Source organism: Hypanus sabinus, chromosome 13 (assembly GCF_030144855.1).
Source record: "Hypanus sabinus isolate sHypSab1 chromosome 13, sHypSab1.hap1, whole genome shotgun sequence".
Classification (NCBI taxonomy): domain Eukaryota; kingdom Metazoa; phylum Chordata; class Chondrichthyes; order Myliobatiformes; family Dasyatidae; genus Hypanus; species Hypanus sabinus.
The window spans coordinates 10,204,075-10,220,698 of record NC_082718.1 but is presented as its reverse complement, the minus strand read 5'-3'; the positions used below and the strand labels follow the sequence as shown (position 1 = coordinate 10,220,698).

General features: G+C 43.3%; 1 protein-coding gene across 2 annotated transcripts in view; it reads right to left on the bottom strand.

Moving 5' to 3' along the window:
• Positions 1–16,624, bottom strand: part of podxl (podocalyxin-like) — a 161,232-nt gene that overhangs the window by 50,157 nt on the left and 94,451 nt on the right. For both annotated transcript variants that reach the window (XM_059987092.1, XM_059987093.1), the window contains exon 2: positions 5,528–5,788. In XM_059987092.1, the coding sequence (XP_059843075.1) occupies positions 5,528–5,788 (261 nt within the window). The remainder of the gene's footprint in view (positions 1–5,527; positions 5,789–16,624) is intronic.

Below are 16,624 nucleotides of genomic sequence, written 5' to 3'. Positions count from 1 at the left end.
TTCTTATTTTAGTCATTGGGTCATAGAGAACAGGAGCAGGCCCTTTAGTCCATCTGGTCTTTGCAGACAATTATTCTGCCTATCACATTGATCTGTACCTGGACCATAGCACCCCCCTGTACCCCTCCCATCCATGTATTTATCCAAACTTCTCTTAAGTGTTGAAATTGAACCTGCACACACCTTCTGCCAGCAACTCGCTTCGCACTCTGACCAAAAATTTCTTAATATTTTAAATAATTAAGAAAAACCTTTTTCTCAAGTGCTTGACCTCTGTGATGTTACCCACAGTGCTATTACTTGAGGTTGGGGGTGGGATGAGAGGCCAAGAAACGCTGCCAAGGGTCTCTCTGTCAACTGCTTGCCAGACCCAAGCTGCTACCAGCATGCTCAGGAGCTGGCAGTGCAGTATGGGAAGCCAGCCCAGTGCAGCAGCAGACAGACAGCAGAACTCACCAGCAGCTCAACAGTGCTGTCAGTAGACAGTGAGCACTCACAAAGAAACTGGCTAACATCCAGCGGATGATCCATTTGAGTCATAGAAAACTATGGAACATAACAGGCGCTTTGGTCCATTTAGTCCATGGCAAACCATTCAAACTGCCTTGCCCATTGCCCTGCACTTGGACAATAGCCCTCCCCACAATTGCCAAGGTCCTTTTCCCTGGTGAATACTGAAGTAAAGTATTCATTAAGTACCTCAGATACCTCCTCCAGCTCCATGCACATGCTTCCACTATTGCACCTGTTGTGTATCCCTAGGGTTCATATTTTCTATGGACTATCACTTTAATGTGTGTGTGTGTGTGTCTGACTTTTGTGCACTGGTTGAGCTGTTATTAAGAGAGAGAGAGAGAAAGAGAGAGAGGCAAAGAATGTTCGAAAGATTGATGTTATGGTTTCTCTACAAGTTGTTTACCTTTCCACAAGGACACTTGCCTGCTTGCAAAGTTCTTGAAGAGAGAGGAGGGCGGAGCAGGTTGATGGACAGCTGGTGTCCACCACGTGGAGATGAAAACCAGGTCCGCTGTCACATAGAGAGACGCAAGCTTTCGGACTCTGAACGAGCTTTGTTGCACCCACAGGCAGGTGGGGATTTTCGAGGATCGATTCGGGGAAATCGGTCAGTGGCTCTTGCAGTGTGAAAGGGTGTGACCAGTGGGGAACTATTTCTGTGTCCACCCTTGCCTGGGTGATAATTCCATCACCGAAGAACGGTTGCACGTGTTATGGTCATAGTTGGTGAACACAACAGGGTTTCGGAAGTCAACGGGAAGATTGACAGCATCAGCTCACCTCTCTCTCTTTCCAATGTTACTCAACTAACTACCTCAAACTGAACTGAACTGTCTTCATCATCGTAAGACTGTATCCATTCACCCCTAGGCTTGAAAGAGCCTAGATTTGTTCCTATTTCCACACTTTGTATGTATATATCATTGCTAACCAGTTTCAGATAGCTACGTTTATAGTACTGCATTGCGTAGTTACTGATAAACACTATTAGTTTATAGCAATACCAGACTCCAATGTGTTTTCCATTTCTGCTGGTTCGTTAACCCGTCACGGGGTACGTGACACACCTGATTGGTCCTATTCTCACACAGCTCATTCTTTTGCTCTTCAAATACTTGTAGGATGCCTTGGGGTTTTCCTCAATCCTCCTTACCAAGGCTTCTCATGGCCCCTTCTAGCTCTCCTAATTTCATTCTTGAGCTCCTTCCTGGCACCCTTGTAATTTTCTAGAGCTCTTACAGTACCTAGTTTCTTGAACCTTTCGAAACGGAAGCAGGACAAGGTCAAGATGGCACTAAACGACAACTCATTTGCTTACATCTTCAGAAACAGTTCTATTGTTCTCTTTGCTGTCTCTTTTTCTCTCCTTTTTAAGTGTGTGTGAGGGTTCTTCTTGAAGAACCTGACCTGGAGTTATACACTGACTTCGGTTCTTTGTGGGAATGTGACCCGCTCTCAGGGCTCACAACTGGCTGCTTTTTTCATACCCCAAGAACGTGACCTGGAAGACAAGCGCACCTTCAGGGTTCCAGGATTTCGTGGCTCTGGGGACGCGCTGATTCTAGGCCGGTGCCCCTGATTTCGGCGTCACAAGAGAACACGGAACATCGAGAGCAGCAGGTTAGCTGCCAGAGGTTGTGTGTTTGGAGAGCTGCACCATTTTGGTGCTGATTCTTTGAACGCAGAGCTTGGAAACAGACTTTTAACATCATAAATCAGCAAGTTGTTTGTTATGTCTCCCTGCTCACTGTGAAATGGGGACACCTATTTTTTTCCTTATTAGGGGGGAGAGAGAGCCTGTGGTATGTCAAATTACCGGGTGAACAAGTAGTTTTTGGGGTACTGCAATGTTTGTTTATTGATGCTTTGCATTTGAGTGCTCGGTGGAGGGTGCTGATACACTTCTGCTGGTGGAGGTAGGGCCATTGCCTTGCTCTACTTGTGGGGGGGGCTTTGGGATTTAAACATTTAACTGTCATTCATCATTTGGGGTACTTCTCTACTGTTTTCAGGATACATATTGTATACAGTTCTCTGACATTAAGTATACCTATTGAACCTTTTCTTCTTAAACTAGATTTTCAACATCCTTTGTACACCATGATTCATTGACCCTACCATCCTCTCCCTGCCTCAATAGAACATACCTATGCAGAACGCCATGCAAATGTTCCTTGAGCATTTGCCATACTTCTGCCAGGCAGTTCCCTAAGAACATCTGATCCCAATTTATGTTCCCAAGTTCTGACCAGATTCATTTCCCAATACCAGATCAAGTATAGCCTCTCCTCTAGTTGAGTCAGGAAATCTTCCTGAACACACTTAACAAACTCCACCCAACCTAAGCCCCTTGCTCTAAGGAGATGCTAGTCAATATTAGGAAAGTTAAAATCATCCATCACAACAGCCATTTTATTATTATTCCTGTTTCTGACTTATACCCACAATGACTCAGCAGACCATCCCTCCATGACCTCCTCCTTTTCTACAGCCATGACACTATCCCTGATTAGCAATGCCACTCCCCCACCTCTTTTGCCTCTTTCCTTGTCCCTTTTGAAACATCTAAAGCCCAGCACCTTCAGCAGCCATTCTTGCCCTTGAAACATCCAAGTCTCTGTAATGGCCACAACGTCATAGTTCCACATATTGATTCACAATCTAAGTTCATCTGCCTTGTTTAAGCTATTCCTTGCATTAAAATAGACACATCTCAAACCATCTGGCAGAGGGCACCTTCACTCTATCATCTGCTTATCCTTCCTCACAAACTCCCTACAAGTTCTCTCTACTTGTACGTCAAACGCCCCATCCCCTGCCTCTTTACTTCGGTTCCCACCCCCTTCAAATCTAGTTTCCCCCCCCCCCCCCACAGCATTAGCAAGCCTCCCTCCTTTGAATGAATTCTGGACCTATATTCCCAGATCCTTTAGTTCTACTGCTCTCCTCAGTGCCCTACTGCTCAATGTGTAAAACCTACCCTGGTTGGCCCTACCAAAGAGCAACACCTCGCTCTTAACTGCACTAAATTCCATCTGCCATTTTTCAGCCTATTTTTCCAGCTAGATCCCAAGATCCCACTTCAAGCTCTGATAGCCTTCCTTGTTGTCCACAACACCTCCATCTTGGTGTCATCTGCAAACTTGCTGATCCAGTTAACCATATTATCATTCAGACCATTGATATAGATGACATAAAACAATCGACCCAGTACCGATCCCTGAGTTACTCCACTAGACACAGGCCTCCAGTCAGAGAGGCAACCATCTACTACCACTCTCTAGCTTCTGCCACAAAGCCAATGTCTAATCTAATTTACAACCTCATCTTGAATGCTAAGCCACTGAACCTTCCTGACCAACCTACCATATGGGACCTTGTCAAATACTGTGCTAAGGTCCATGTAGACAATATCATGACTTTCCTGGTAATTTCCTTGAAAAATTGGTTGATTTATTAGACACAAGCTAGTCGACACAAAGCCATGCTGACAGTCCCTAATCAATCCTTGTCTATCCAAATACACATATATTCTGTCTCTTACAAAACCTTCCAATAACTTTCCCACTTTTGAAGTCAGTCTCACTGGCCTATAAATTCTTGGTTTCTATTTAAAGCCTCTCTTAAAAAGCAGAACAACATTAGCTATCCTCCAATACCTCACACATCACTGAGGATGATCTAAATATCTCCGCTAGTGCCCCTACAGTTTCTGCACTTGCCTCCTACAGGGTCCGAGGGAACACCTTGTCAGGCCCTGGGAATTTATCTACCCAAATTTGCCTCAAGACAACAAACACTTCCTCCTCTATAATCTGTATAAGGTCCATGACCTTGTTGCTGCTTTGTCTCAAATTAATAGACTCTGTGTCCATCTCCTGAGTAATTACAAATGCAAAAAATCCATTTATGATCTCCCCCATCTCTTTTGGCTCCATGCATAGATTGCTATTCTAATCTTCTGGAGGACTAATTTTGTCCCTTGCTAACCTTTTGCTTTTAACGTATCTGTAAAATCCCTTAGGGTTCTCTTTCACCTTGTCTGTTAAGGCAACTTTATGCCTTCTTTTAGCTCTCCTGATTTCTTTCTTAAATGTCCTCTTGGATTTCTTAAACTCCATAAGCGCCTCACTTGTTTCTACCTGCTATGTACCTCTTTTTCTTAACCGGGAGTTAAATATCTCTTGAAAACCAAGGTTCCCTAAACCTGGTATCTTTACCTTTTATTCTGACAGGTACATACAAGCTCTGTATTCTCAAAATGTCATTTTTGAAGGCCTCCCTCTTATCAAATACACCTTTGCCAGAAAACAGCCTGTCCTGATCCTCACTTGCCAGATTCTTTCTGATACCATCAATATTGGCCTTTCCCCAATTTATAATCTCAACCTACAGATCAGACCTATCTTTTTCCATATTTACTTTGAAACAAATGGCATTATGATCACTAGATGCAAAGTGTTCCCCTACACTAACTTCCTCTCACCTGCCCTCGTTCATTTGCTAATAGCAGATTAAGTATTGCACACTCTCTCATTGCGACCTCTATGTACTAATTAAGAAACCTTCCCTGAACACATTTGACAAGTGCTATCCAATCTAGTCCTTTTACAGTATGGAAACCCCAGAATATATGTGAAAATTTAAAATCACCTACTATAACAACTTCATGTTTCTTGCAACAGTCTGTGATCCCTCTACAAATTTCTTCCTCTAAATCCTGTGGACTTCAGAATGTTAGATAATATAGACCCATTAATATGGTCATATGTTTCTTATTCCTCCAGTTCAATCCTTAAAGCCTCACTAATCGAGTCTAGCTTGACTAAGCAGTGGCATGACATTTTCCTTGAATAGTAATGCTACTCCTCCCACTCTATTGCATCTAAAACAATGGAATCTTGGAATATTGAGCTGTCAGTCCTGCCCCTCCTGCAACCAAGTCTAGATCCATCATTATATTTCATGTTCAATGCTAGTGTCAAAGAACAGCCTGGTTCGTTATCCTTACCTGCTGCTTGTGAAGTTGAGGGAAGAGTAGCTTGAATTGAAGCATTGAAAAGTTTGGTACTTTCCAATATTCCTGTAGATGTTACTGAAGTGTAATTGATCGCTTTAGCCTGTGTGGTCTCAGTGGACATAGCAGGAATAACAGTTGTGATTCCCTTGCTTGTACTTTGTTTATCATCCGTAGAGTTGGTTTCGTTGCCTTGGGGAATTAGGGAGGTTGAGGTTGGATTGGCTTGGCCGGAGCTAAAGACTGGCCTGAAACCTGGTGAAGTAATAAGAATATGCAGTTACTATTGGAGCAGGAGTAGGATGTCTAGTCCCTCTTTCCTGTCCTACATTCAATTGAATAATGTACAGTATAATATCCATTGTTAATCATCAGCAAAAGTAATTGAAGGCATGATTAGCAGTGGTATCAATTGACACACTTTTCCATAACCTGGCCCATGGTGCCCAGATTAATTGTTTCAGCACTACCAAGCTCTGTATTTCATAGAATATAGAACACAGAAATCTACAGCACATTACAGGCCCTTCAGCCCACAATGTTGTGCCGACCATTTAACCTACTCTAGAGACTGCCTAGAATTTCCTTAGTGCATAGTCCTCTATTTTTCTAAACTCCATGTACCTATCTAAGAGGCTCTTAAAAGACCCTATTGTATCTGCTTCCACCACCACCGCTGGCAGTGCATTCCATGCACCCATCATTCTCTATGTGAAAAACTTTTCCCTGACATCTCCTCGCTACCTATTTCCAAACACCTTAAAACTATGCCCCCTCATGCTAGCCATTTCAATCCTGGAGAGAAAGCCTCTAGCTATCCACACGATCAATGCCCTTCATCGTCTTATACACCTCTATCAGGTCACCTCTCATCCTCGGTCACTTCAAGGAGTAAAGGCCAAGTACATTCAACCTATTCTCATAAGGTATGCCCTCCAATCCAGGCAATAACCTTTTAAAACTCCTCTGAACTCTCTCTATAGTATCCACATCCTTCCTGTAGTGAGGTGACCAGAACTGAACACAGTACTCCAAGTGGGGTCTGACCAAGGTCTTACAAAGCTGTAACATTACCTCACGGCTCTTGAACTCAATCCCACAGCTGATGAATGCCAACACACCATACACCTTCTTAACAACACTATCAACCTGCGCAGCAGCTTTGAGTGTTCTATCAACACGGACCCCAAGATCTCATTCTCCACACTGCCAATAGTCTTACCATTTATATTATATTCTGCCTTTAAATTGGGCCTACCAAAATGAACCACTTTACACTTAACACGAAGAAATCTGCAGATGCTGGAAATTCAAGCATCACACACAAAATGCTGGTGGAACACAGCAGGCCAGGCAGCATCTATAAGGAAAAGCACTGTTGATGTTTCGGGCCGAGACCCTTCGTCAGGACTAACTGAAAGGAAAGATAGTAAGAGATTTGAAAGTAGGAGGGGGAAGGGAAAATGTGAAATGATAAGAGAAGACTGAAGGGGGTGGGGTGAAGTTGAGAGCCAGAAAGGTGATTGGCAAAAGTGATACAGAGCTGGAGAAGGAAAAGGATCATGGGACGGGAGGTTTAGGGAGAAAGAAAGGGGGAGGGGAGCACCGGGGGAGATGGAGAACAGGCAGAGTGATGGGCAGAAAGAGAGGAAAAAAAGGGGGGGTGGAAAACTAAATATATCAGGGATGGGGTAAGAAGGGGAGGAGGGGCATTAACAGAAGTTAGAGAAGTCAATGTTCATGCCATCAGGCTGGAGGCTACCCAGCCGGTATTTAAGGTGTTGTTCCTCCAACCTGAGTGTGGCTTCATCTTGACAGTAGAGGAGGCCACGGATAGACATATCAGAATGGGAATGGGACGTGGAATTAAAATGTGTGGCCACTGGGAGATCCTGCTTTTTCTGGCGGACTGAGCGTAGGTGTTCAGCGAAACGGTCTCCCAGTCTCCGTCGGATCTCACCAATATATAAAAGGCCACACCGGGAGCACCGGACGCAGTACACCATACCAGCCGACTCACAGGTGAAGTGTTGCCTCACCTGGAAGGACTGTCTGGGGCCCTTAATGGTGGTGAGGGAGGAAGTGTAAGGGCAGGTGTAGCACTTCTTCTGCTTACAAGGGTAAGTGCCAGGAGGGAGATCGGTGGGAAGGGATGGGGGGGACGAATGGACAAGGGAGTCTCGTAGGGAGCAATCCCTGCAGAAAGCAGAAAGGGGGGGGGGGGGTGGGAAAGATGTGCTTGGTAGTGGGATCCCGTTGGAGGTGGCAGAAGTTATGGAGAATTATTCATTGGACCCGGAGGCTGGTGGGGTGGTAGGTGAGGACAAGGGGAACCCTATCCTGAGTGGAGTGGTGGGCGGATGGGGTGAGGGCAGATGTGTGGGAAATGTGAGAGATGCGTTTGAGAGCAGAGTTGATGGTGGAAGAAGGGAAGCCCCTTTGCTTAAAAAAGGAAGACATCTCCTTTGTCCTGAGAGCAGATGTGGCGGAGGAACTGTGAGAAGGGGATAGCATTTTTGCAAGAGACAGGGTGGGAAGAGGAATAGTCCAAGTAGCTGTGAGAGTCTGTAGGCTTATAGTAGATATCAGTAGATAAGCTGTCTCCAGAGATGGAGACAGAAAGATCAAGAAAGGGGAGGGAGGTGTTGGAAATGGACCAGGTAAATTTGAGGGCAGGGTGAAAGTTGGAGGCAAAGTTAATGAAGTCAACGAGCTCAGCATGCATGCAGGAGGCAGCACCAAAGCAGTCATTGATGTAGTGAAGGAAAAGAGGGGGACAGATATCTGTATAGACTTGGAACGTGGACTGTTCCACAAAGCCAACAAAAAGGCAGGCATAACTGGGACCCTTTCGGGTGCCCATGGCTACACCCTTGGTTTGGAGAAAGTGGGAGGAGCCAAAGGAGAAATTATTGAGTGTAAGAACTAATTCTGCTAGATGGAGGAGAGTCACACTTATCTGGGTTGAAGTCCATCTACCGCTTTTCAGTCAAGTTCTGCATACTATTGATGTCCAGCTGCAACCTCTGACAACACTCTAGACTATCCCCAACATCCCCAACCTTTGTGTCATCAGCAAACTGACTAAACCACCCTTTTTCTTCTTCATCCAGGTCATTTATAAAAATCACAAAGAGGAGGGGTCCCAGAACAGCACAGGTCACCAACCTCCATGCAGAATATGAACCACCTACAACCACCCTTTGCCTTCTGTGGGCAGCCAGTTCTGGACCCAAAAAGCAAGGTCTCCTTGGATCCCATGCCTCGTTATTTCCTGAAGCAGCCTTGCATGGGGAACCTTATCAAATGCCCTATTACTTCCTCAAAGAATTCAATCAGGCTCATAAGGCACAACCTGCCCTTGACAAAGTTATGCTGATTGTCCCTAATCAGATTATATTTCTCCAAATGCTCATAAATCTTGCCTCTCAGGATCATCTATAATTTCCTAGGTTATCTCTACTCCCTTTCTTGAACAAGGGGACAACATTTGCAACGTTCCAATCCTCTGGTACTTCTCTCATCCCTATTGATGACTCAAAGATCATTGCAAGAGGCTCAGCAATCTCCTCCCTCGCTTCCCACAGTTGCCTGGGGTATACCTCATCTGGTCCCGGTGACTTAACTAACTCAATGTTTTTCAAAAGCTCCAGCAGATCATCTTTCTTAATGACTATATGCTTAAGCATTTCAGTCCACTGTAAATTATCCCCACAATTGCCAAGGTCTTTTTCCTTGGTGAATACGGAAGCGAAGTATTCATTAAGTACCTCCGCTATCTCCTCTGACTCCCTGCACACATTTCCACTATTGCAACTGATTGGTCCTATTCTCACAAAGCTTATCCTCTTGCTCAGGGGTGGGCAAACTTTTTGACTTGTGGGCCACAAAGGGTTCTAAAATTTGACAGGGGGGCCGGACCAGGAGCAGATGGTAATACACCTCATAAGAGAAAATAAAATATCATGGGATATGTAGAAAACATGTGCTTTAATTTCAATTGAAAATGAACAGATGCATTACAACAAAATATCTGTCTTTGAAGTCCCATGGTATTTATCTATTTATTGAAATGACTTTTAAAACACTGAAAATTAAATGAATAAAATACAGCTTTTTTAAATAGTAACAGTTATTATTTTAAAGCACTGAAAATTCTGTTATCCTTCAAGATATTATCATCACTCTCCTCCTGACTGTCTTTATTTCAAAAACGGTAGGAGATGCAGGTCTACTTGTCCTGCTCCTTCTTATTCAATTGTCCCCTGTGCCAAAACTCAACAACGACTAGCACAAGGACAGAACAGTGACAGCGCGCCAGTATGCGGAGCGCGTTATTTGATCTGGAGCGCATTTTTTATTTTGAGAACGTACGTGCACCTGCACACTACTCATGTCCATCACTTAACAGAAATGACATGTAACGTGTAAGGCTTATTGAAAAAAATATTTTCAAATGCATTTTTTACATAACACAACGAAGAAACTTATTTTTAATTTCAGTGGGAACAGTGTTGTTGGTCTCCCTTTTTAGCCAGCGCATCAAAGTCTGGATTTAGTTTTGTTGTGGCGATTCTCAGGATGGATCTGAGGTGTTGGTCAGTTAACTTGGATCTGTGGCTGGCTTTGTTGATGTTCATGACGCTGAACGCCTGTTCACACAAATAGGTCGAGCCAAACAGAGAGTAAAGCGCAAATGTGGAGTAATACGCTGCACCTCAACAAAGGTCAATGTATATAGAGTGCGTCATCTATTGGGAAAATGCCAGAATTGTGGGGAGAAAACGTTAACAAGGTTTATTAATATAATTTCATCAAGTTCTGTGGGCCAGATTAAAAAGCTTAATGGGCCGCATATGGCCCCCGGGCCGTAGTTTGCCCATGCCTGCTCTTGCTCTTCAGATACCTGTAGAATGCCTTGGGGTTTTCCTTAATCCTGCTCACCAAGGCCTCTCATGGCCACTTTTGGCTCTCCTAATTCCATTCTTAAGCTCCTCCCTTGTAATTTTCTACAGCTCTTAGTTTCTTGAACCTTTCATAAGCTTTTCTTTTCCTCTTAACTAGATTTTAGACATAATTTGTACACCATGGTTCTTTAACTCTACCATCCTTTCCCTGCCTCAAAAGAACATACCTATGCAGAACTCCATGCAAAGGTTCCCTGAACTTTTGCCACTTTTCTGCTGTGCATTTCCCTGAGAACATCCGGTCACAATTTATGCTCCCAAGTTCCTGCCTAATAACGTCATATTTCCCCCTACCCCAATTAAATGTTTTCCCAAATTGTCTGCTTCTATCTCTCTCCAGCGCTATGGTGAAGGAGATAGAGTTGTGATCACTATCTCCAAAATGCTCTCCCACTGAGAGATCTGACCCCTGACCAAGTTCATTTTCCAGTACCAGATCAAGTACAGCCTCTCCTCTAGGTGTTTTACCTACATGTTGCATCAGGAAACCTTCCTGAATACACCTAAAAAACTCCACCCCATCTATACCCCTTTTGATAAGGAGATGCTGATCAATATTAGGTAAGTTAAAATCTCCCATCATAACAACCCTATTATTATTATTACACTCTTCCAGAATCTGCCTCCCTATCTGCTCCTCATATCCCTGTTACTATTGGGGGGGGGGGGGTTCTATAAAGACACTCAGTAGAGTTTTTGCCCCCTTCCTGTTTCTGACTCCCACCCACACTGACTCAGCAGACAATCCCTCCACGACTTCTCCTTTTCTGCAGTTGTGACACTATCCCTAATTAGCAATACCACACCCCCACTCTTTTGCCTCCCTCTCTGTTCTTTTTGAAACATCTAAAGCCTGGCACACTCAGCAGCCATTCCTGCTCCTGAGAAATCCAAGTCTCTGTAATGGCCAGACCATCGCAGTTCCACATATTGATCCATGCTGTAAATTCATCTGCCTTGTATATGATACACCTTGCATTAAAATAGACACATCTCAAACCATCAGGCTGAGTGCATCTTTGCTCTAACATCTACCTATCCTTCCTCACAAACTCCCTACAAGCTGTCTCTACTCGTGCTCCAATTTCCCCACCCTCTGCCTCTTCACTTCAGTTCCCATCCCTCTGCAAATCTAGTTTAAACCCTCCCCAATAGCATTAGTAAACCTCCCTGCCACGATATTGGTGCCCTTCAGATTCAAGTGCAAACCATCCTTTTTGTACAGATCACACCTGTACCAGATGTGGTCCCAATGATCCAGAAATCTGAATCCCTGATCCCTGCTCCAATCCTTCAGCCACGCATTTATCCTCCACCTCATTCAATTCCTATACTCACCATTGCGTGGCACAGGCAGCAATCCTGAGACTACTACCTTTGAGCTCCTGCTTCTCAGATTCCTCCTTAACTCCCTGTATTCTGCTTTCAGGACCTCCACTCTTTGTCTCCTTATGTCATTGGTACCAATATGTACCACCCTCCCATTTCATGATGCATTCAGAAACATCACGGACCCTGGCACCTGGGAGGCAAACTACCATCCTTGTTTCTTTTTCATGCTCACAGAATCACCTATGTGCTCCCCTAGCTAAAGGGTCCCCTGTTACCGCTGCCCTCCTCTTCCATTCCCTACCCTTCTGAGTCACAGGGCTAGACTCAGTGCTAGAGGCACGACCACTGTTGCTTCCTCCAGGAAGGTCACCCCCCCACACAGCACTCAAAATGGAGTACTTATTGTTAAGGGGGACAGCCACAGGAGTACTCTCCACTACCTGACGCCCTCCCTTCCCTCTCCTGGCTGTCACCCACTTACCTGCCTGCTGTGGCCCTGGGGTGACTACCTGCCTGTATCTCCTGTCTATCACCTCCTCCCTAACAAGCTGAAGGTCATCAATCAGGAGCTTGATGCATCTGGCGCAGATGTGGCCATCAGGGAGGCTGTAAGTCTCCCAGACATCCCACATCTGAGAGAAACCTGGCCTCGCAGTCATACCCACTATTCTAATTCTGATTCTTTAAGAAAGTAGGAAGGCGGATTCATCTCTTTCCAATTCAATAAAATAGGTCTTCTAGCCATTAAAGTAGCAAAAGCAATCATCCTCTAAGCTGAAGAGGGCAGATCAATCATTGGTAAAACAAAAATTGCAGTGATAGGGTGAGGTTGTAAATCGATGTGCAAAACTGTAGAGGATGTATCAAAAATATCTTGCCAATATTTTTCCAAAAGAGGGCAAGATCAAAACATATGAGTCAAAGAGGCTACCTCAGAATGACATCTATCACAGATCGGATTTATACGAGAGTAAAAATGAGCTAATTTATCTTTAGACATATGAGCCCTATGCATCACTTTAAATTGAATCAACGTATGTTTAGCACAACTAGAAGAAAAGTTAACTAATTGAAGAATTTTCTCCTATTTCTCTATAGGTAAAGAAAGTTGAAGTTCCTTCTCCCATTCAATGGTTTTCCCAAACCTGTTTAAACTTAGAAAAAATTAGAAGTGGTACCTTTGATCCCTTGGTTAAATTTGAAGAAACTTGGAGACCATTTATCCAATACTTTCATAAAATGTAATTTGACCTTTTCCGATTCCTTTATATTATTTATTAATTTGAGTAGAGGAGCGGAGTTGACCACATTAATGATTTTATCCGATATAATAGAATAGCCCAGCTTTGTTTAGTTTAGGTTTAGTTCTGTTTAGTTTAGTTTACTTCGTTTTTGATTTTTCAATTTGGGTTGTTTTTCCATCTGTTTATTTCCTTGTATCTCGTCTATATTAAGAGTTTGGGAGGTCAATTATATTGGTGTTACCTATAGTTTTTACTCACACGTGTTAATTGCAAACAATGTAATCCCACTCCCTTATGGTCTTACGTCGCTACTAAGGTTTCTTCAATTATTTTTAGAACTGCTCCGGGATCCTATCAGTGCTTTATTGAATCAAATCTTCCTTGATGCTAAAGACTACATTATTCAGATGCAATGTCAGTATAATTTTGTTACACACTGTTATGAATGTACCACAGCTCTGAGGGGCCGAAGGGTGTGGGGTAGCCCCCTCCTTTGTGAGAATCGCAAGAGCATTATTGGGTTGGGTCAGAGGACCCAGGAAATGAGAGAGAGAGACATGGCCATTGTCTCCTGGAGACAACGTTTGTGGATTGGGGACTATGCTACATGCAAGCCCTCGGGCAAAGTGGGCTGGTTGAGAGAGGGATTGCATCACCCCAACCTGATTGACATCTACTACCCTGCGAGTTAAGATAAAAGAGGGGCTGTAGGCACAGCCCCTCAGACGCACCAGAAGAAACGCTAGCGATCCCGTAATAGCGGGAAGCCATTTGAAGGAAGCCACGTGCGTTCGGTTCCCTTGCCTGTGGGCTGGTGGCTGGTACCACGGAAAACGACTTGGAACTAACAACGGGGAACCCACTCCCCCGACGCAACGGATTGGTCTCATAAAAATCCCGGACAAGTTTAAAACCGTCTCTCTTAAACCCAAAAATCTGCAGCTTGAAAGGACAGTGACTTTTATCTTTCCATCGGACAATACAATATCCCCTAGACAAATGATAGAGCTATTGCTTAATTAATGATTATTATTATACCCGCGTTTTTCAATGGAGTATTGATGACGTATATTATCTGAATGTCTGTATTAATCTTATTTTGTGCCCCTTTATAAATAAAGACTTTTAAAAATAGTACCATCAGACTTCAACGGACCTCTCTATCTTCGCTAGTAAGTGATCCAGTTACGGGAATTTTGTAACAACACAACAATTCAGACTGAAAGAATTAGATCCATTTCCACAGCCATGTTACTGCACATCCTCAATAGAAATGGAAAAGAGCCATTCATTTCCTAACTAAAACAGCAAGGATTATTGTAAATCCTGGAAAGAATATGGTAAGAGATAGTGTTACAGGTCTTGACATGAACACTATGTGGCTTAGTTGTTGAAACCCTCCAGTCTTGCATGCAAAGTTGCTCACAGAGGTTAGTGTGATACAGGAAGTAATCTGTGGACTGATGGCCGGAAGAAGTGGCAACAGGCTTCCTGAAGTCATGAGATGAGTTATCTTCTTGCATCCCCATGATCTCAAATTAACAACTTGATGATTAACATTTAAACTGCAAAAAATACACTTGCCCTTTGTAATCTCTGCCATTTCCAAGACTTTATAACTGGATTGGTTAAGGTAAACTGAATAGAGTTTGAATATTGAATTAATATTAAGATATTAGGATATTACTTTCAATATCCTAACCTCTATTCAGTTTGCATTAAGCAATCCAGTTATATTTTTCCTGGAAAAAAATTGCAGTTTTTGAACATAGATTTTATGTTCTCCTAGAGGTGATCACTTTCGACTCTGACTGGATCTTCCAACCTATCCACTCACTTTCAAGAACACTACAACTCATGTTCTCAGTATTATTTATTTACCTTTTTTTGTATTTGATCAGTTAGTCTCCTTTGCACGTTGGTTATTTGTCAGTCTTTGTGTGTAGTTTCTCATTGCATTTTTTCTATTCTACGATAAATAGCTACAAGAAAATGAATCTCAAGGTCATACTTGGCGTCATACATATTTTGCTTCCTCTGAAACGTCGGAGGCTGAGGGGAGATCTGCTAGAGGTTTACAAGATTATGAGAGGCATAGGTAGACAGGACAGAAAGCATCTGCATTCCTGGGTTGAAATACCTAATACCAGAAGGCATGCACTGAATGTGAGAGGGGGTAGGTTTAAGGGGGATGTAAGGGGCAAGTTTTTTACTCAGAGTCATGGATACCTGGAATGCACTGCCTGATAGGGTGCTCGAGGCAAATACATTAGAGACATTTAAGAGATGTTTGGATAGGCACATGAATGTAAGGAAGATGGAGGGATATGGACATGGTATAGGTAGGAGGAATTGATGTTTGGCTGTTTTTGATTTGCTTTTTAGCTGGTTTAGCACAACATTGTGGGCTGAATGGCCTGTTCCTGTGCTGTAATCTTCTATGTTCTGAATCTAATCTGAATTTTAGAACAGTACTGCACAGTACAACCCCTTTGGCTCACAAACTACTCCAATATCAATCTCATGTTTCCCTCCACATAATCCTCTATTTTTCTTTCACCCATGTGCCTACTATCTAAGAGTCTCTTAAATGTCCCCCATGTATCCACCTCATCTCCTGCCCCTGGCAGTGTATTCCACACACCTACCACATTCTGTGTAAAAACATTTTTATAATAAATTAAATGATAATTTTTGGAGAAAAGATGGTTGTGGTGTGGTATAGAAAAATATGGTAATTATGTTCTTTCACAATTGTTGGGATTTGGGATGCTTTTCCTGCAATGTATTGAACTTAAGCGCTTTGCTTTGACATGGGGCCTCATCACTGAATGAAATTCACTGATTACTGTCTCTGTAACAGGTGATCGAGTGTCACTGGAGCTTCACTCTGCAATGAAAGTCTGAATAAAATGTGTTTTGTTTGCTGGTTTTCGTCTGAGGTCATGAGCCTAGTCAATTAGGATAAAAATTCTGGTTACTGCCATACCCACTCGGCATCCACCCCCAAAGAATTAAAGGCCTTTTATGTCCAGTGTGTGGAGAGGTTGAAAAACTATGGATTGCAATCTAGGATATAAAGGGTCAACATGCAAAACTCAGTGGGTCAAGCAGCATCTATCGAAAAGAGTAAACAGTCGATGTTTCAGGCTGAGACCCTCCTTCAGGACTGAGAAGGAAGGGGATGATGTCTGAATAAGAGGTGACTTACATTTAATTAATTTAAAATATACCAACAAAGAACAAGCTAATTACCTTTTAAGGTGAAGGATCTTATTAAAATTCTATCAGCTGACACAGTGTCGCATTAAAATTATGGACCGGGTCTCAAGTGTTTCTGTCTCTCCAGCTCACAGATTTGGTGGCGAGACCAAGAGGTGAGTGGGCAGCAGGTCAGTCTGAACTTCTACACAGAACAGCCAGCTCGTTGATAACCTATTCCCTCTGCCCTTTGTGTCTGCAATCAGAGGTCACAGATTTTAAATCTTTGGCAGAACGAGAGATGAAGAGCAGTTTGCTCTTTCACAATAGTCAGGATCTGGAATGTT